This window comes from Crinia signifera, chromosome 1 (assembly GCF_055691185.1).
Source record: "Crinia signifera chromosome 1, ASM5569118v1, whole genome shotgun sequence".
NCBI lineage: Eukaryota > Metazoa > Chordata > Amphibia > Anura > Myobatrachidae > Crinia > Crinia signifera.
The window spans coordinates 177,719,232-177,741,054 of NC_139217.1; the positions used below are offsets into that span (position 1 = coordinate 177,719,232).

Below are 21,823 nucleotides of genomic sequence, written 5' to 3' on the forward strand. Positions count from 1 at the left end.
TTGGTACTTGGGAAGTGACATGGCATAACCAGACAATAACTTACTCCCAGCGTCCTGATGGAGAGCCTATTGATAAAGAATTGTTGTTAAAAATCCGAACCAGTGGGAGACACTATAAATATGTCTACACGGTGAAGAGAAGTAAAATGATGGCCGGCAGAGTATCAGCCGGCTACTGTAATGTAAACCTTCAGCCAGAAATCTGTGAGGAACAAGTCAGGGAACAGGGGACGGGGATGTTCTTATGGATAATGTGTGACAAGATCATGAAATACTCTGTCCCTTATTTTCTCCCTGACGATGTTTATTATATTTGTGGTAGAAGGGCGTACAAATGGCTCTCCATGAACTACGTTGGTATTTGTTATCTAGGCAGAGTGTTACCGGAAGTGATGACCCTCGCACATGATGAGATGGTGAACATACACAGAGGTATACCTCCTCCTTACACTCATACCCATTATGACCAAATCCATAAAAGGGATTTAACAATCAGGAAAGAACCCCTAGCTTCCGAAATGATACACGAGTCGTTCGGTATCCAACTCCTTATTGCTTTAGATATCACCCATACCGCCAGAGGAGTCATAAATTTTAAATATATACAAGCATTAGCCAGCTTGGTAGATAACATCACTGAGATTTATGATGACACTTTTAGATACACTGGGAAGGAGTTGCAAGCATATAAAAGAGAGCTAGTCCAACATCGGATGGTGCTGAACTATCTGACAGCTATGACAGGAGGATATTGTGTCACCCTCTCTACACAGTTTGGGGTGAAATGTTGTACATATATCACCAACAATACTGAAGACCCAGAAGAAATCATCGATCATCGGATGGATGAGATTCTTCAGCTTAAATGGGAATTTAGAAGGGAACATAATATCAGCCTGGCAGAAATAGGTAACAAAGTTAGTGAATGGACCTCCTGGTTGAATCCAATGCACTGGTTCTCTGGTTTAGGAGAATGGGCGCAGGGGATCATAGCTAGCATAGGAAAACTCCTTCTCTGTATCGGTGGTGCCATCATAGTCTTTGTGCTATTGTTCAAATGTATAAAGGTGGTAACCCGGGGAAAGACAAAACGTACCGAAATCATGAGTGTAAGAACGAGAGATACAGAGGAAGACCAGGGTTTGGTATATGACCCTAAAATCGAAACCACCTCCCTTTAAAGAAACCATATTTGTGAACGTGTATATGTTGTAACCACCCCTGTTTTTATTTTCATCCCAAAATTGTACATTATCCTTCGTGACCCTGAGTAGGTTGTTCGATAAATGCGGCCCATCGTTTATCCATGATCCTGGATCGGCCGAGAGCAGATGGTTTACTCCCCTTATATGTTTAATTCATGTATCCCAATTTCTCTGTTAGGATTATGAATTTCTGTATTGTCGTGTGAAATGTTTTGTATTGTAACAGTTTTATAATTACTGTTAAAGGGTGGACTATGGAAGTCGAGTTACACACACGCCATTTTAGGATAGTATGGCCGCCATTTTGGTTCGCAGAGTTGCGCAAATAAAGTTTCCATACCTGAGTATGCGTGGCAAAGTGGACCAGAAGAGTAGCCATACTATCACACATAAATTCATAAATACATACTGACACTAAGTAAAATATAGTTAAAGGTTTAGAACGCCACACATAGCTTAGTTAGCCCTGCATACATCTGTCTGTATCGTGTTTAGTACCGTTCCGTTCAGTTCATTATGCGAAGTATTCCGGTCATTGCGAATATTTCGCAATATACACTGCCCGATAGTTATGGACATAATCCATAATCCAGGGACAGTTTCTGTTGAAAGAATGTAACAAAGAAATCCAGATGAAACCAGTTCTTATCACTGCTGACGCCGAAACCACCGAACAAAGGACTCTTAAAGTTCACTCCCCTGGACCTAGCCAAACCAGGTGTATCAGCTTACCCCCCAATCACAGCTGACCTGACATTCGACCCCTGACCAATGAGAACGGCCTTTGACCTCCCCTTTCTGACCCTATAAGATAGGCGACCCAGAGCAGCCAAAGTCTCTTCGGCACATCTACCTTTCCCTGACCTGACCACCGGACTATAGTTCATCCCTGAACGATAGTGAGCTCTGACCGGACTACACTTCGCATATTTGATGAGAACGGTAACGGTTGCATTAACGGTATTCATCCTTATTGTATTGATTGGCTGATTGTGTCTTGTATCTGTTTTCTTTCCCCTTAGCAGAGTCTGTTTAGTATTCATTGTTAGTATATTGTATTACTTGTTATACCTGTTTATTCTTATTTCTGTAACCCCCTTTTGTCCATTAGGGACTTAAATACATCCTTTTACGGAGTTCTTATCTCCTTATTTCTATACAGTGGTCGTGTCTGTTTATTCGCATAATAGCGACAAGGTATATTACGGACACTGTCCGATAAGGTATATTCGCAGTTTAGAGACAAAATACTGCGAAGGAATCTCTGATTAAGGTACTGGTTCTCTGTGTACATAATACAATAAAAGGTACACTACGCTGCGCTACGCTTTGTACGCACGTAGTTAGGTATAAAGGGTACGTTGGTTGCGGACTTATTACGTAACCTGCGCTTTTCACTTATTGTCTCTCTGGTCATATTTAATCGCCATTAACAGGACTTAACACACTAACAGGGGAGTATTAGCCTCTCTTTATTACAGCGCCCATATTTCATATATTGAGACATCTTTTCTATACGGGCGACATATTGTGTCTATGGGGAAAAACTATTTAATTCTTCCAAAATTGTTCTGCTATCCATGGCAACCTATCTTATACCAAAGGAAATGTTTGTAACAAAGTCTGAGCAGTTGCTATGGGTCACAACACCATTTTGGTACAATTACCTGTGCATCTGTTTATAGTTAATTGGATGGAGATGGAACCACATACAATAATGAAATATCAGAAGTAATAAGATACGTTTTTCATTTTCATAATACGTCAACTTACCAGACCTGTAGTACTGACTAGATGCACTGATGTATATTAATTGTATATCAGTGATGTCCATAAACGTCGGTTTTAAGATTATAGTAACAGAATCTTTCCCAGTATATTTATTTATTCTTCGGATGGAAGTAGATTTCCTTTCTGAATAGTAGATATGATCAGAGAAAATTGAAAGCCCCCAAATGCTGTGTCTAGAAGAACTAAAAAAAATGGGGAAAAAAAGTTTGAAATCAATTCTTTTCAATGTGTCAGAAACTTTCATTGCTTATAAACAGTTTATCATTATACTACTAGTAAATCATGGGTTATGGCAGACTTGTTTAATTAATGATGGTACACATACCCTCCAACGGTACCGATTTAGCCGGTACAGTACCGTTTTTAAATGGTCTATACCGGCTAAATAACAGTGTACCGAATGTACCGTTTTTTGGGGCGGCTCCTGAATCCTTCTTCTCAACTTGAGGATCGGGTGTCCTGTGGATAGAAAATCTGTAATTCGGGCTTCTGCACCCGTTCCCAGTGGTGCGCTTCGGGTCCCAGTGTGCATTGCAGAACCCCCAGCACTCTGTAAAGGCAAAGCCTCTGGCGGCGGCCATGCACGTTTGAGGTCTCTGGATGACTGGAGAAGCAGCGCTGTGGCAGCCGCGGGACTGCAGATGGCTTGGAGCATGTGAGTTGCACAAATAATAAACTGCATATGCTGTGCAGTATATACAGATACTTCATTTCTGATATTTTTATATGACATGAAGTTAATTTCAAATGTAAAATACATATGTGAAAAAATGCCCAGTATACATTCGGAAGGGGGACGTGACCACACCCACTTTGTCCATTACCACGCCCCTTTCCGTATATGTACCGATTTCTGCCCTTTAAATGTTGAATGGTATGATGGTACACACAGATGACTGAGCACATTTACAATGGACCAATCAAACTTGTGCCTAACAAAGGGTTAGGCAATGCATGCTGTTAATTGTAAGAAGGGTTCACTAAGGAATGCAGTGATAGGGGCCCAAGCTTAAAAGGTGGGGGTAAACATCAGAGGGTGTGTGTCTGGTCACCACAGTGGGACTTGGCCAATCGGCGTAACTAGGGGTAGGCAGCCCTAATGGTGGAGGGGAGAGCTGGTGCCACAGGGACGCAGGTGTTGGAGAGGTGCGCTCGGCAACCAGCAGCAGTCCACAGGCTGTTTGTCCCCCGCAGCCACCATCCCCAGGTATAGGTGTTCCCCAGCACAATCCCGCGCTGTCACATCCCTGAGTGACAGCGCAGTTAGCCCCCCAATGGTTAGCCCCTCAGCGCTCCCTTACCAGCCAATTGTAGTGCTGCTTGTGGGGTGTCCCAGCGCTGCAGTGTGTTCGCGCTGTGTGCCTGTCAGCGTCCCTCCTGTAGTGTGCAGAGCCCCACTATATATTCAGCTGCTCTGAGGCAATGGAGTCCGCTGTGTCAGTGTGGCAGGGGAGCTGTCAATCACCGCCTGATGGTGTCTCCCGCATAGCGCCTGCAGCGCTATTTCATTGTCTGCCTCATAGATCTCTCCAGCTCCAGTCTGCACGGCTGTGCAGACTTCAAGCCAGCAGAGAGACCTCCATAGAGCATTGCCTGCTGCATATTCCTAAAGCTGCAGGAGCAGATAAGTACAATAACTGCACCAATACACCTGCTGAAGTTTGCCTGTGTACACCTAACCCCCCAGCCTAGAACCCTAACCATACACACAACCCGCAGCCTATAACCCTAACTATACACCCACAGCCTATAACTCTAACCAAACACACACACCCCGCAGCCTATAACCGTAATCATACACCCACAGCCTATAACTCTAACCATACACACACACCCCGCAGCCTATAACCCATACCATACACACACCCCACAGCCTATAAACCTAACCATACACCCACAGCCTATAACTCTAACCATACACAAACACCCCGCAGCCTATAACCCTAACCATACACACACACACTACACCCTATAACCCTAACCATACAGGCACGCACCCTGCAACCTATAACTCTAACCATACACACACACCCTGCAGCCTATATCCCTAACCATTCACCCACACCCCACAGCCTATAACCCTAACCATACACCCACACCCCACAGCCTATAACCCCTACCATACACACACACACCCCGCAGCCTATAACCCTAACCATACACCCACACCTCGCAGGCTATAACCCTAACCATACACCCACACCCCACAGCCTATAACCCCTACCATACACACACACACACCCCGCATCCTATAACCCTAACCATACACCCACACCCGCAGGCTATAACCCTAACCATACACCCCACAGCCTATAACGCTAACCATACACACACACCCCACAGCCTATAACCCTAACCATACACACACCCTGCAGCCTATAACCCTAACCATACAAGCACGCACCACGCAACCTATAACCCTAACTATTCACACACACCCCCACAACCTATAACCCTAACCATTTGGTGTATAGTGTAAGGTACATTATGGTGTGGGGTGTATAGTGTGAGTGGCATTACAGTGTGTATCATATAGTGTAAGTGACATTAAGATGTATTGCATAAAGTATAAGGGGCAGTACGTGGTGGGGAGGGGGCGCAAAAAAATTTTTGGGCTGGGGGGGGAAAAATTTATAGTTGCGCCACTGGGTCATTTAAAAAACATGGCCGCTTTATGGAGAAGGGGACATGACTACCCACTTTGATTGACAGGAAGGCTAATCTTGGTAAAGTTTCCTTAGAAACAAACAATCACCCAAGTTCATCCATTATCCTGTCCAATGAATTAATGAGGAAGATGTTTGCCCTTGTACACCTATGGCACAGTCCAACCCTGCAAGTATATCATGCTAATGTAGGCAAAACAATGTCATACATTCAATGGATACATTCACATTTACCATTGGTGATTTGTAGTGTTATTTTTATTTCTATTGTTTATGAACTATACATTAGAAAACTGAAAGGCTTTTTCATTAGTATGGTTCTCTTAAATTAAATTGTTACAGTTATTTCTTTAAAACCAAACAGCTGAAATAAATTTAGTTAAAATAAAAAAAAAAGTCCAATATTTTTCCCATTGATTTTCCTGCAACCAATGGTCCGGTTCATCGGGTACCAGGGGGAGGTAGGATTTTATGGGTGGTAAATGTAAACTAATCTGTGGGAGTGTTTAGGACGGCAGCGGGAGCAGTGGGAGGGCTTAGAGGGGAACTTGGAGGGTATCGGAATGCGGAAGGGGAGAGTCACGCTGTGGTGGGGGCTGAGACCTGCTGCGGAGGCTTGTATCGCTTGCAAGCAGGATACAAGCTGTGGGGGGTTGGTGAGGGGGGAATCGAGCTGCGGGGGGGCTCCCTGCATTCAGGTGACACCATTGAAAATCCAGCAAAATCTGTAATACGGCTCAGTGCTAGAACCAACTATGGCGGAAAATCGTTGGTGTACCTGTATTACCATGCCAATCCATATGCTTGTAATGCATTCTACATTAAAGAATATGTTGACTGTATTTTAAAAGAATGTTATGTTAAGTAATGTGTGGTGTGTAACCAACAATTACACCTGGGGAATAGGGCTATCAGTGGAGAATATTCTGCTGGCACCATTGTGTTCACTCTCAGAACGTCTGTAAATAGAGCATACAACACTGACTCTGTCCTGACCGCAGGCACACGTGGAAGTGGTTATTGGAACTAATACATTCCACTGTCCACAACTAACAATGGTGGTTTACTCAGTTGAATCGAACCTGGCCTTAGTGGCCTCTTGTAGTATTTAAAGTAAAGGGGAAAGTAATTTACCCTGTCATTAGCCTTATTTGTAGAAGACTTATGTAATTGTTTATTTTTAGTCATTATTTTTTGGTAAATATATAATTTTTAAGTCTAGAATAAGCATTGGACAACCCCAACTGAACACAACAGATGAGACACATTGCACATGAACAATATATAAGGTATAAACACTTACTGGCCTAGATACTTAATTACTTTGGCAGCACCCCCATAATATGTGCATGTGCCAATACTAGATTCTGCATCCTCTTGTTTAGACATCACCCAATATATCCTTTTGTCAGTTGTATCCAGGATGAGGCCTTTCAGCACCCCTTTTATTTCAAGAATGGTTGTTACACTGGTCCCATTCAGTCTGGATCTTTCAATGACAGACACCGAACGGCCAGATGTCCAGAATAGAAAGCTAAAAATGAAAATACACCATGTTAGTTATACTATACAGTATGGTACTATATAGCCAATGGTAAGTGACATCTTTGCTTGTAGCAGTTAGCTCTACTAATGTCTACGACAGCGTGATAATCTCGCCCGCTATTAGGGCTATCAGGCATAATAGATATGCACTAAAGGTAAATCCCTTTAGCATATATTGAGAAGGTTCACCAATCCATACTCAATAAAGTGATATAAAATTTGTTTAGACCCCCCAAAAAACAATATTTTTAATATATATTTATCCCCACATACAGTAAATGGGGGAAGAGAGCACTCACTAAAAAAGTATGTTTGAAAATATCCACACTATACCATTATATACAGTTTGAGTATCCCTTATCCGGATATCTGTTATCCATATTATTCCGAAAACCATAGTTTCCAGAATGTTTTTTTTTTTTTTTTGCTAAAAGCACTACTGTGGCCACATGCTAAACAAACTAAGAAAATAATGTAATTTGTGTGGTGCACCTCTATGGTCTCTCACGATCAAGAATAAAATGTAACCTTTATTATTATGGTTAAAAACTGGCAAAATTATTTAAAACTCACACAAGAGTACAAAGAAACAATAAAGTGTGTTAAAATATGGTGGCTTACTGACTACGCACTAGCTCCTGTTTGGTATACTGTATATGAATAAATTAAACAGGTTTCTCACATTGGGGCAGATGTATTAATCTGCCTATAACGTTTGGCGAATAACGAGTCCCGCTTCTCCAGCATAACGCGAAGAAGCGGGAAACGTTATAGGCAGATGTATTAAGCAGATAAGGAGAGCCATTATCCCCAGCGTGAACGGCTCTCCTTATTGGCTCCCTCGCCGCCCCGCACATGCGCACTCGCAGTCCCCCCACCTGGCCGGCTTTCTGGGCATGCGTGAGATCTCGCTAAAACCGCAAGATCTCCAGCGCAGTCCAAGCCGGATGCAGGGCTAGCGTTGTCCCCATAGTGGGGTATAGGACAACGCTAGCCTTGAGCTGGCGAAGCAGCCGGGTGAATTAACGCCTTGAAGGCTGTTAATACATCGCCCCGGCCGTTAATCCCTGAGGGGGATTGCAGGGACAGCCCCGCCGAGCTTAACTGTCACTAGCGCACGTTAGGTGCACTAGTGATACATTAGGGAAATCGTAATCCCCCCCCAGTTAACCAGCAATAAGTGCATTTTTGCACTTAACGCTGGTTCATACATCTGCCCCATTGACACTTATTTATTAAATCAAATTTGAAAACAGCTAGTATCTTTGGGGCAGATGTATAAGGGTCAGATGTTAAGACCAATACAAGCCTTAATTATTGTTAAAGATATATCATTCCAGTCAGCAGTTCAAAAGTCCATATAACAAATTTATTTTAAAAAGTCTCTATTTCATAAAAACTGTAGATATAGCATCACGTTCCAACAGATATTTGATCTTCCCCTTTCACCGAAGTGGCAAGGTAGGGATCTATAATTGATGTGTAGAGGGACCCTTCCACCCTAAGAAATGATTCAGCTCTGCTCACATACAGTAAATATGCAACATATTAAAATGAGTAATTCAAACTAAGTTCTAAAGTTGCAAATACCCCTCCACTGGATCAACAGAAATGAACGTGGGAAGCACTAAACCTCTCAAAAGGGTTTGAGATTTCTTCCCACTCATGTCGGTCCACTCTATGGTTCCTTTGTGATGTTTAGACCACAAAATTCTCTTGTTTTTCCAGTCCAGTGTGAATCTTGTTGCCCCTTTAACTATAGCACGCATTCTCTGAAACAGAAAAATAATAGTCACATACACATTAAGTAGGAAAATTACCTAAAGTCAGAATTATAATGTTGTAAAACTGAATAGAGGGTATCACATAGTTGTTAACCCATTAAAAATCAAGAAGCCCAGTAGACCCTAAACATTTTTAGTCTCATATTTCAAAGTAAATATATAAAACAACAACTTACTACCACTTTGGTGAAACCACCTTACCAGTTCATGTGTATGAATTCACCTAGCCACAGAGTGTGTTCCCCTTTTTTCCCATATTCACAGCCCAGGACTCTTGAGAAGAGCCTCAGTGCTTTTAAGAATGGGTTCTTCTGCTTGTATATAATAAATTCTGAGTACTACTAGCAGGTATTGTGCTCATATATAAAAATATGGGAAGTACAACATATTGGGTGGTATATAATAACAAGTGGGCACTACTGGTATAATGATGGTTTAAAACTAGAGGAAGAAATCCAAAAACTGATACCCCATCTTCAATTGGCATTTGTATATAGGTAGGCATGGCACACATGATCACAGAGAAAGACACAAACACATCCTCTTATGTGTTATTTCAGTGATATAAAATGTGGCATTTTACCTCTCGTTTAGTTCCATTTAAGAAAATTCTTTGAAAAAAGTATCTGTTAGGATCCAGCCAGTAAAGTCTTTGCTCCTGAGGATCAAAATCCAGCAACACTGAAGATCCAGCACTGGGCACTAATGTTCTGAGATTTGTCCCATCACTGTCAATGCTGAGGATGTCATTTCCATGGTTGAACAACAGAAAGGGCGCTAGACCTGAAAAAGTAGATGTACATTTCATATAAATTCTTTTTTTATTATATGATATCAATTGCTCTTTCTTTTAAAGAAAACTACTTTACTAAACTATATCGCTCACACTGAGCGATATGCAGCAAAAGGCTAAAATGGCATTTTCGGAGGTTTGACCATGCTCCACATATTCAAAAAGCCAAAAATATCATACATTCCGGGGCTTGGATGTGGTGGGAATCTTCAGATTGCTGTTGCCCTATAGAAGCCTATGGGCTTCTATCGCAGCGCCCTGTTGTAAGAGATCCTACCAAATAATGGGGCAGATGTATTAAGCTTAACAAGAGATAAATCCAAGGGTGATATAGAGAGATAATGTCCAGCCAATCACCTGCTAACTGCCATGTTATAGCGTGTGTTTGAAAAAAGTCAGTAAGGAGCTCATTGGCTGGACTTTTATCTCTTTTTATCACCCTTGCATTTATCTTCTTAAGAAAACATCTGCCCCACTGTGAGAAGCCAGACCATTAAAGACGCACACCAATTTATTGGCTGAGTTCAGATAAAAAGTAATTTTGTCTAACATCCAACTTTTTCCCGTCCACTAAATTCATCTCCCATTTATATTGTATTTATATTGTATCAAATTGAAAAATTCACTTCCAAACTTGCTCATCTCATATGCTGGCTAAACACTATACAATGTGTGCACTCAGTGAGATTGTTAGCATCAAGAGGGGTTTAAGAGAAAGATTTTTTACATTTTTGTTTGCAAAAAAAAGCATTCACTGATAGGCTTTATTTGGATAAAAAAAAACACCTTGTAAATCAAATATAAAATTTCTTCTCGAACATATGAAAGTAGCAAATATATATCTTTTTTTTTTTTAAATACACACACACAATTCATATCAATGAGGAAAAACACCTATCAGCTTCAGAGCTAAATTTGCATTCAGCCAACCAGAATGGTTACCTAGTGCCATCACTATCAGTGAGTATTTGCACTGGCCGCCCAGTCCCCACAACTGATACAGCTAACACATACTGTATGTCTACAACTATTATTTGAACATTTTCTACACACCTGACTCTGCATGACCTCCACTGTTTGGATTTTTTCCCCATAGTACACTATGACTCCACTAAGCACAACTTTGCAGAATGCTAATTCAAACATTGATCATGTACAGTGCCTCTCATGCCTGGTTGCTGTACTTATGCTATGGTTCAGACTTCTGATACAGTTGCTAGGTTTCCTGTTTTTGATTCCTGGAAGGGCCTATCTAGAACTTCAGTACAGTTTCCATCCAGCCATTGCTGGCTCCAGAGGAGGGGCTACAGCACAGTTCAAAATTCAAATTGGGGAGCCCCATCAATTGCCAGTGAGTCAGTATAGAGGGGGTTATTCTAGTTCATTCTTTCTGACAAAATCCTTCTTAGATGGACAAAACCATGTGCACTGCGGGTGGGGCAGATGTAACTTGTGCAGAGAGAATTAGATTTGGGTGGGGTTTTACTTCAAAGTGAGATCTATATTGCAGTGTAAAATAAAGCAGTCAGTGTTTTCCCTGCACAGAAACAAAATAACTCACCCAAATCTAATTCTCTCTGCACATGTTACATCTGCCCCCCTGCAGTGCACATGGTTTTGTCCATCTAAGAAGGATTTTGTCAGAAAGAATGAACTAGAACAGTGGTGGCCAACCTATGGCTCTTGAGCCTCATGCGGCTCTCCCCCTTGTAAAGTGCGGCTCCTGCTCCCACTGCTGCCCGCCACCCACCGTCTGTCCCAGTCCCCCCTGCTGCCGGTTCCCTGAATCCCTTCTCCTTCTGAGGGGAGGAGAATGCGCATTGCGCATCTCTCCTACCCCTTACTGTGCATCCTTGTGACTGGGCCGTCAGCCAATCAGAGCTTGTGGGCCAGCAGCCAATCAGGAGCCGGCCAGCGAGCTTTGATTGGTGGGCGGCCCAGTCACAGGGAAGTGAGGGGGAAGGAAACACGCGGTGTGCTGTGCTCTCCTCCCATCGGTGACATGATAGGAGGACTGCAGGGGGACACCAGACTGTCCTCTCCCCGCCTGGCAGCAGCAGCAACAACGGTGAGTGCTGCTGCTGGGAAATTTGCACTGTGGGGTCATAGCAGTTTGTGGCACTGTGGGGGCATAGCAGTTTGTGGTACTGTGGGGGCATAGCAGTTTGTGGCACTGTGGGGGCATAGCAGCTTTTTGGCACTGTGGGGGCATACCCGGCACCATGTGGTGCATACCTGGCACCGTGGGGGGCATATGTGTATCTGGCACAATTGGGGGCATATGTATATATGGCACTGCACTATTGGAGGCATATTTGTATCACACCCACCCAAGGGGTCAAAATAGACTAGCCCCTTTTTTTGGTGCATGCGCCTTCGGCGCGCGCATGATGTCGGCTCTTTAGCTTGACTACCGATATTTTTCGGCTCTTTACCTCTGACCGGTTGGCCACCCCTGAACTAGAATAAACCCCAGAGTGTCAGTTGGTGTGGCTCTCCTTTATGAATTTTGAACTGTGCTGTAGCCTCACCTCTGGAGCCGCCACTGCATCCAGCCATCTGTGTTCCTATTCCTGGTCTGGCTTCCAGGTGCTCATGTAAAATCTGGTGGTATGTACATCCATCAATTATACAGCTAATCATCATCCAGTTCATTGTGCATCGTAATCAATGTCTGCACTTACCTTAGCTATAAGGATCAGCCTAGTGTAGTAAGAACTGTTAGATGTACCTTGGGGTCTCTTATCAAATACACAGAAGTGTTCTGGACCTGTATCATGTACTCTGTGCTGATATTATACTTTACACTCTACCTTTACCACATCAGCTGAATTTAAGAATTTAAAGAGTACCTGCATTATTTTGGGACATTCATTTACTCTGAAAGGGATGTTCTGCATTTGAAATTCTGCATATCGATACAAGCAATAACCCTGTAGCCACAACATGTTAAACATATTAAATAATGTACATATGTTTCTGACATTATTTATGTCAGTTATATTCTGATCACTATATCACTTGTCCTCATGCTGTATGTCTACATTATCTCCTACATATCCTAGTACCTTTGTTTGTCTACACTGACCCATGCACCCTGTGTTAGAAGAGACAAAGACTGAACTACAGCTGGACATTGCTTGTTAGATGTAAGGGAGGACACCTACCCATTGCAGATCCATGCAAACATTGGTTATACACATCACTGTGTGCGCATGTACAGCATAAGGTAGGATAGGTGTAGGGCATAGGGTAGGATAGGGGCAGAGATGGGTGCTGATCACATCTTTTTTAGTAGCCTATGGTAGTGCTATTAGTTTTTTTTTAAAAGGGGTGATTTGGGAGGCCAGAGCCCTTCTGCTTCCAGGCTTCCCACCTTCCCTCCCCTTTTTGTGAAGTTTGTGGTTTTGATGTTAGCTATTTTCTGCGGGAAAGAACGATAGGTCACCAGTACATGTGCAATTGTTTAGTTGAGGTGCACTCCCCTCAGTGACTGGTAGTAGGCTGTACCACCCCTACAGGGGGCAGTATCATCACCCAAACTGGTGTCTAGTCAAGTTAGAAGGTTGTGTCTTACAGAGGTGTCCTGCAATGCCTGTTGTTGGTTGTAGCTGTGCATAGCAGAATGCCCGATTTCTGGCCGTCCTTTCTTTACTTCCATACATTCTTTAATAAGAATCCTTTGCATTTTAGTAAATACCTAACAGTTTCTCTGCTAAAATCTATGTCTTAGTGGGGCAGATGTACTAAGCCTTAACAAGAGATAAATGCAAGGGTGATAAGGAGAGATAAACGTCCATCCAATCAGCTTCTTACTGACTCTTTTCAAACACAGGCTGTAACATGGCAGTTAGCAGGTGATTGGCTGGACGTTTATCTCTCTTTATCACCCTTGGATTTATCTCTTGTTAAAGCTTAATACATCTGCCCCAGTGTCTTTATTTAATGTAGAGTTTAAGGTCAAGTGATCTGCACCCATGACCATCTCATCTGATAGAAGGTTTATCGCATTTATGCTACTTGTCTATTTTAACCTTTAACATTTCATATTTCCTTTAGCGTAGTGTAATATATTTGCAGGTCATTTTGGGGCTATTAAGCTCTGGAAAAAAATAACACCAAAATCACCAGTAACTGTATATATAGTAAATAAAATATTTTACTACTTATTTTTTTCCATTTTTAATTTTTATATTCTGTAAAACAAAGCTCTTTGGATAACCAGTATCAAACGCCAACCACATTTGCCATGTAACTCCGTAAACCCTACATACCATTAAATTAACCATGACGCACAATGACATTTTAGTGCCCTCGTATCCCAGCAACTCTGGTATTATAGAGGCCGTAAAAAAAAAGTGGCTTAACAAAATACAAAGACACACTGCAGCATCGCGCCAGGCTGCTATGAATAGAAGAATGAGCTGCCCGAAGCAGTGATGAAAAGCCCCTTTATTTCACCTTAACGCATAATGCGTTAGAGGAACAAGTGAAAATAATGAACAATCTCAAATCCTTGGCAGCTCTGAATGGTACTGTAGACAAACACACATTTTGCACTTATCTGAAAGCATGAGAAAGGCCCTGATGAAGCTTAGCAGGGCATTAGTATGCCAGGCAGGAAGACACCAGAGGAGACAGAATGTTAAGCCATAATTTCAGGACACTGACTAATACAAGAAAAATTTGCTAGCATTTAATACAATATTGCATTTTATGATAATATTACTACTATTTGTACTTGTTATTTTACACAATATCTAACAGAAAACATTAAAAAAATTCTCAAGGTGTCCATACACGGTACAATTATTGTATACAATATCGCATCTCATCTCATCTCATTGCATCGCACAGGTTTTGCAATGCAATGAGATGAGATGAGATCTAGTACAAAAAGTATGTGCTACGCAAAACCTGTGCGATGCAATGAGATGAGATGCGATGCGATATTGTATACAATAATTGTACCGTGTATGGGCACCTTAAGAACTTGGCTGTAATGTTTTCTTTTGAATCATTAACTGACTCTTTAAAGGAAAACTGTATAATACTGGTCATTTTGCGGACAATTGAGACGTGATCACATGGCTGAGAATTTGCACAGCGGGAGATAATCAATACACTGAGCATGTGTATGGGCCGCAATGTGCGTGCGCGATGCTATGCTGTGATGAGAGCATGATACTTTTTTTTCTTCGCCAGCCATTCGCAAGGTGATTGGCAGGAAGTAGGTGTCTGTGGGTGGTATTCCGCAGTATAGTGGGAGTGTTCTGGATAATGCTAGGCATGACGGAAAAAAAGCTGGGAGTGTCTGGGAAAATGCAGGCATGCCAAAGCCTGTTAGGGGAGGGTGTGTGATGTCAGCTCCAGCCTCGATCAGGCTGATTTCATCACAGTCGCTGAGAAAGTCTCCGGCTGCTCTGAGCCCGCGATGACTGGTGACCAGTAAAAATATAATTTGATAGCGAGTCTTACGAATGGATTTGGACATTTTTGCATGGCTGCAAAATCTTTGCTAGCCATACACATCCATTCCCACAGTGTACACATTAGTTTGCAAGGTGGCTCTTCACTATAGCAGTGCTGCATCCAGCTGATTGCTGGCCGCTGCACATTCGTGACTGTGCGAAACAGGACTCGTAATTGGCTCCTTTGATTAAGTTTAAATCAGGTGGCATTGATTTGTTGGTACCTTGGCAAAACTACTTTAGGGGAAATATGGGAAAGATATGATCGTGTCAACAAGCTTTAAGCTCTACCCTTCTACTCCACACATTACGGTTTGACTGGTGTACTGCCCCAGTCAAACTCCCCACCTGCCACTGCCTACTTCCTGGTCACTGGCAATACACAGCAGGGGCTATGGTTACATAATTCAGCGAGAATCGCACCATCGCCCGCCTACTTTACTTGCTATATGGACAGCTGGGAAAAGTGGCAGGGGCTGAAATCGTGAGACATGCCTGTTCTTCTGGGAAGCTGGGAGGACAACCCAAATTTCAAGATTTTGGAAGCCTTACCGGGAGAGTAGGCAAAAATGGCTTTAAGATCTACATTCTACTTCTCCTGGAGAAGCCCAGAGAGGAAAAACAGAGGCAGCATGCCAGAGGTGCGGGGACGAGGTGACAACACCAAGCCAAGCCCTGATGCCATACAAATGCAGCAATTTGTGGATCTTCTGAGAGGGGCAGGGCTAAAATGGCACAAAATTTAGCAATTTGCCTCATTTAAGCCCTGCCCCCTCTCGGAAGAGCTGCATATTCCTGCATTTGTCTCAGCGGTGAAAGGGGAAGGCATACAGGAGACTTGGCTACCTTACTGCTGTAGGGGGTGGGAGGGCCACCCGAATTTTGGGAGCCTCTTGGTAAGTCTGGGCGGGTAGGCAAGTATGCTTTAAGATAACTGTAAATCAGTTGTAGTTTACACATTGAGCAATTTAAAGAATCCCTGCAAAGAGTAAGGGGATACCGCAGCTGCATGGGAAAGAATCATACTTCAGAAAAGCTGGCCCTGTAGAAAGGGGTGCCGGATGGCTCACCGGCAGTCGGAATTCCGTACATGCAGAAAGAGCGACTTTTCAGAATAAATTCTTAGTAAAAGAGGCAAGATGAATCTGCCAGCAAGTTCACAACTTCATTTCCACCAGTAACATAATGAACAGTATAAACATAACACTCTCTGAGGGTCATACATTGGGTTTACATATAATCACCATGACATGTGGCAGTGTCATTGGAGTGTGTGAACTGGTGCAGGTGCATACAGCTGTTCGGCAGCAGAGGTTTTACACTTGGAAACACACATGAACGTGTGCAATAGTTCAACAGATTCTAGCATTAGAATAAGGCTTTCCCAACCTCGGTCCCCAAGTCACACTAAATCTGGATACACACCAGTGGTTCCAAACCCTGGTCCTCAAGTACCCCCAACAGTGCATGTTTTGCAGGTCTCCACACAGAATCACAAGTGACATAATTAGCTCCACCTGTGGATCTTTTAAAATGTGTCTGAATAATGAGTGCACCTGCTGGGTGACCTGGAAAACGTGCACTGTTGGGGGTACTTGAGGACCAGGGTTGGGAACCACTGCATTAGATGACAAAGATAGACATATAGTGCTGATGCACACTCCACAATATTAAGCTCTACTATCTAATATTGTGCATTTCAAGACCCCCCCCCCCAACCCAATATACAGGCCTGTTCGTATAGGTCTGAATTTGACCCTGTCCCCAATGTTTGCTCTGTGCATGCACATTGTCACCAAGTCACCAATGCACATGTGCAGGCCCCGCTGTGAGCGCCTTTGGCTAAGTTTCTCTTCGCCAAGGTGCTTACATCCTGAGTGACAGGCAGGAGGCATTTGCAGGGATCCTCCCAGTGTTTTATGGGCATGCCCACAAAAACAGTGGGCATGCCCATAAAAACTCTGGGCAAACCCCAGCACAGGCATGCCCCTGCCTGTTCGGAGTGGGCAGATGACATCACATGATGTCAACGCCTCCCCCCCAATTCGCAGAAGACGAGGCAGATTAAAGGTAAGTCCAGGATTTGTATATATTAATACCGACAGCATACTGTGGCCACTGAGAATATAGTTTGCAAGATTGTACAGTGTGTATGCACTATGGGACCCAGTTGCAAGTTTCTGAAAATTGCAGATCACCTTGTGATCGAAGTTTAAGTTCCAACAGGGGCGCAGGGTACAATCCGGAGACGATCCACTGTTCGCAGGGCAGACCAAGCTTTTTTTTGTAGCGGCAGGCTTGTCCGGGCCACTCCGGGGAATTTTGGTGTGCACACAGGGAGCCAGCTGTTGGGGCAGCCTTGTCCTGTTCTGAGTGCTCCCCTCTTCCCTGCAGACCTCCACCGCTAGTTGTACTATTGCAAAATTTTGAAAAGTGCAGCTGGGTCTGAATCAGGTCCTACATCATTTGTTTGGGAGTCCAAGGTATATTGCATCGTTTTCATGTCACCTAATGTGTATGCAGCTTTAGTCTGGAGGGCAGAGCTTATTATATAATGGACAGACTGAGACTCTGAGGATCGAAGGAGAGGGCTTGATAACCAGGAACGCCTGAACAGCATTGTAGGAGCCGGGCAAATAAATGCATTTGGGGCCTCTTCACATCCATTGATGGGGGAAAAAAAATGTACATAAAAAAACAAATCATAACACGCCTGTAGTCCTGTAACTTTTCACCTCTTGCTTCCATACAGGGAATGGCTATCCATTGGTGGATAGCTTTAGCATGCTGACAGCCATTCATTGTTTGGCTGCAGTCTGGGAAGCAGGAAGAGTTTGATGCTTGGGTTGCTCTGTTTGTGTATGATTCACAATCAAAATGACAAGGCAGCATTATCTACTGGCTCCCAAGAAGCTCAGGAAGCAGATACCCACAACCAGGGGTTAAAGTGGGCCGGAACGTGGCGGAACTGAGTTCCGGCAGTTGCAATTGAAGGCGGAACTCAGTTCCGCCTCCTTCCACGGACATCCACATTGCCCGGCTGTCGTTTTTTAACTGCATTTCCTCCGTGCCTATTTGCTGTGCGGTTTTAGGTCAGGGGTGTTTACTTCCTGGGAGGGAGGGACAGAGGTGCACTTACAGTGAATCCTTTAGTGAGGCGTCGGAGAGCATTGGAGGCGGAGTCACTGCCGGAAGAAGCTGCTCCGTAGAGGTGAATCAATGCCTGCCTCGTGCTTCTACCACCGCGCTGCCTGAACCTGCTCCATACAGAATGAGGAGGGGCTGCTGTGCTGCCCAGAGCCTGCCAATGTCGCTGCGCTGCCCAGAGCCTGCCAATGTCGCTGTGCTGCCCGGAGCTGCTCAGTATAATGTAGAAGGAGCTTGCCTGGTGCCACCCGAAAATGCCTGGGCTGGCTTTGTGGAGAAGGAGCCAGTCTGAAGACCTTCAGTATAGAACGAGGTGCCGCTGTGCTGGTTGGAGCCTGCCTGGAGTTGCTCCGCCCCATGGAGGGAGGACAAACTGCTGCTGCGCTGAGCTGCTCTGTGGAGAGGAAGGTGATGGTGAGGTGAGCAACCCCCCAAATGTTTGTCAGTCTGTCTATGCCCCCATTCATCTATGCTGCCCCCATCCATCTGTCTGTCTTTGCCCCTTCCCTTTTTTTCTTGTCAATCTGTCCCCTCATATGTTGCTACTGTGCAGTATGTCAGTCCATGCCCCCTGTCAGTCTGTCCCCCCATATGGTGGTATGTCAGTCCATGTCCCCTGTCAGTATGTCCCCCCATATGGTTCTATGTCAGTCCATGTCCCCTGTCAGTCTGTCCCACCCATATGGTGGTATGTCAGTCCATGCTTCCTGTCCGTATGTCCCCTCATATGGTTCTATGCCAGTACATACCCTCTGTCAGTATGTCCCCCCATATGGTGCTCTGTCCTTCTTTACACCAATATGGTGCTCTGTCCGCCACCTATGTCCCGTTTCCGTCTCTCTCCCCATAGGGTTCTCTTTCCAGTCTAAGTTTATCTATCCCCACCCCATCAGTCTATCCATCTATGTTCCAATTTGGTGTTCTTTCTCCCGTTTATCCCCTTATATGGTGCTGTCTGTGTAAACTTGGCCCCCACAGATCCATGCCCTTCCCTGTCTGTAGCCGGTTTGTCTTTACCCCCCACCCTGGTTCTGTGCTGTAATCATGTATTGTCCCTTAAACTTGCTCCCTCCCCCTCTCTCTCCCTCCCTTACACACAAACGCAAAACAATGAAAATACTTAAAATGGCGGATTTGGGGGTGTGGTTTCAGCAAGGTGGGAGGTGTTAGGGGTGTGGCTCCCAAGGGTGGGTGTAGAAGGGAGAGTTCCACCACCTCCCTTGGACCACTTTAAGCACTGCCCACAACCCAATCTGCCCCAGCTCGAAGGCCCCTAGAATTGGTCCTTGGGCAGCTGCCCATTGAGCTCATGCATTAAGATGGCCCTGTCGATACCAGGGAATGGTGACCACCACATATCTTTGTCACTGACTGCAGATACCTGACAAGTTACTCTGAAAAGCCTCCAAACTTTCAAGGAAGTGTTCATGCATTGCATACCCACACATTGTGTTTATGTACCTGTCAGCATCTGAATTTTTGGTAGGAGGCCTTCTCTGCTGTGGAGAATGTAGGTGAGGGAGATCCGTCCAGAGGCAAGAAACACCACATGGCTAAGTTTAGCCATGCGGAGAGTTGCACCCTGGTCCATGTGATCATGAGCTACCACCAGCAAATTCCCACTGGAGGTTAGTGAGGTGGGGGTGGAGGATCTTGAGGAGACATTCTCTGCTGAGGTGAATGTAGGTGAGGGAGCTCTGGCCAGAGGCAAGAAACGCCAAATGGCTAAGTTTAGCCTTGCAGAGAATTGCACCCTGCATCATGTGATCATGAGCTACCACCAGCAAATTCCCAATGGCAAACAAATGCTTGTGTGGAGCTTTTTACCCTGTCAGCCTTAGCCATGTTGACATTTTTACAGTGTTTACCTTAGCCCTTGATTGACAATGTATGTCAATCTTATGTTGTTGAACGGAATCACACATATCCCAACAAATTACACCAACACAGCCTCAAATCTACCTGCACAACCTGCTGCTGATGTCCACTTTCATGACCCCATCAACTTATTTGGCCCATCTGACAGTACATCACATATCCCACAGCCTACAGTGAAAACACATCAGCAGACACATAATTACCCATGTTTATAAGAAGCAGAGAAGTGTGTGTTTGGTGTGGGGTCAATGGGCTTTAATAAGACACACATATGTGCAGGGGAGTAGCTCTGCTGATTCTTGGTGTTGTCCTGGACAGTGGCTTGACACTTAAACATCAGGTATCAGCCACAATTAAATCCTCATTCTATCATTAAGGAATTTAGCCAGAATCAAGCACTTAATTCCCTCAGAAGATCTGCCGAAAGTCATACATGCATTTGTATCCTCGCGCCTTGACTATTACAATGCCCTCTACCAGCAAAAGAACTGCACTGCTTGCAGATGGTACAAAATACAGCTGCCAGTCTATTAACTAATCCACATAACACCCATTCTGTACTCCCTTCACTGGCTGCCTATAAGATGGCGAATAATTTTCAAGATTGGCTTACTGACTTTTAAAGCTCTACATGACCAGGGCCCAAGGTACCTGCAGCAGCTTCTGATCCCTTATTGTCTCACTCGATTACTGCGATCGGTTGATGAAGGACTAATAACAGTACCCATAATTGTCCGGAATTCACCTGGGGGTCGAGCTTTCAACGCTGTGTCTCCAACTCTATGGAACTCACTTCCCCGCTCAGTTCGAGAAGCTTCCACTCTGGAAACATTCAAAAAATAGATTTAAGACTTTCCTGTTCACCCAAGCATGTCACTAATGTCCCTTGTTAAGTTTGATTTGTAGTTTGTGCTGTAAAAGGCTAATGCAAGCACTTTGAGTCCTATTAGGAGAAAAGTGCTATATAAATAACATTATTACTATTATTATTATCATTTAATAAAGATTACTTTTACATTTGTAAATCTGCAAACATGTGAAATTCACCTTAAAATCAAGGTCTATTTTTAAGTTGTATTTTTTTAGAAATAGTACTGGTTTACACCTCATCGATGCACGTATTTTCATAAACAAATTATTAGTAAATTTGGGAAAAATCGTATTCTATCGATGACGTATATATTCGTATACCAACAGGAATACGACTGGTAATATTGGCCGTTAAAAGGCAAAATACTAACATACTTATCCATTAGTAAATTTCAAAAATATGAATACAAGGCCCTATTAAAATATGACTGCATACGAATATATCAAATCCAACCGTATTGTGCTTAGTAAATTTCCCCAGAAGAGTGAAAATCACATCTCCAAGCACATCTTTTCTGCTTATACTGTAGAAGCATTTCATTGCGCTTCCGCGATATATAGCAGCTTTGCATAGAGCTCCATTTACTCATGCGCATCATGGCAAAGATATAGAAGGATATATCTGTACACCCTGCCACTTACCAAATACAGATGTAGCCACACTCATCGTTGC

At 43.7% G+C, this 21,823-nt stretch overlaps 1 protein-coding gene across 1 annotated transcript in view; it reads right to left on the bottom strand.

Annotated features, from left to right (window-relative positions):
* The window catches only part of EGF (epidermal growth factor), a 125,092-nt gene that overhangs the window by 91,715 nt on the left and 11,554 nt on the right, over positions 1 to 21,823 (bottom strand). The window contains exons 2-5 of the mRNA XM_083178130.1: positions 9,575 to 9,774; positions 8,798 to 8,979; positions 6,966 to 7,196; positions 2,979 to 3,178 (exon numbers count right to left, since the gene is read on the bottom strand). Coding sequence (XP_083034256.1) covers positions 2,979 to 3,178; positions 6,966 to 7,196; positions 8,798 to 8,979; positions 9,575 to 9,774 — 813 coding nt within the window. The remainder of the gene's footprint in view (positions 1 to 2,978; positions 3,179 to 6,965; positions 7,197 to 8,797; positions 8,980 to 9,574; positions 9,775 to 21,823) is intronic.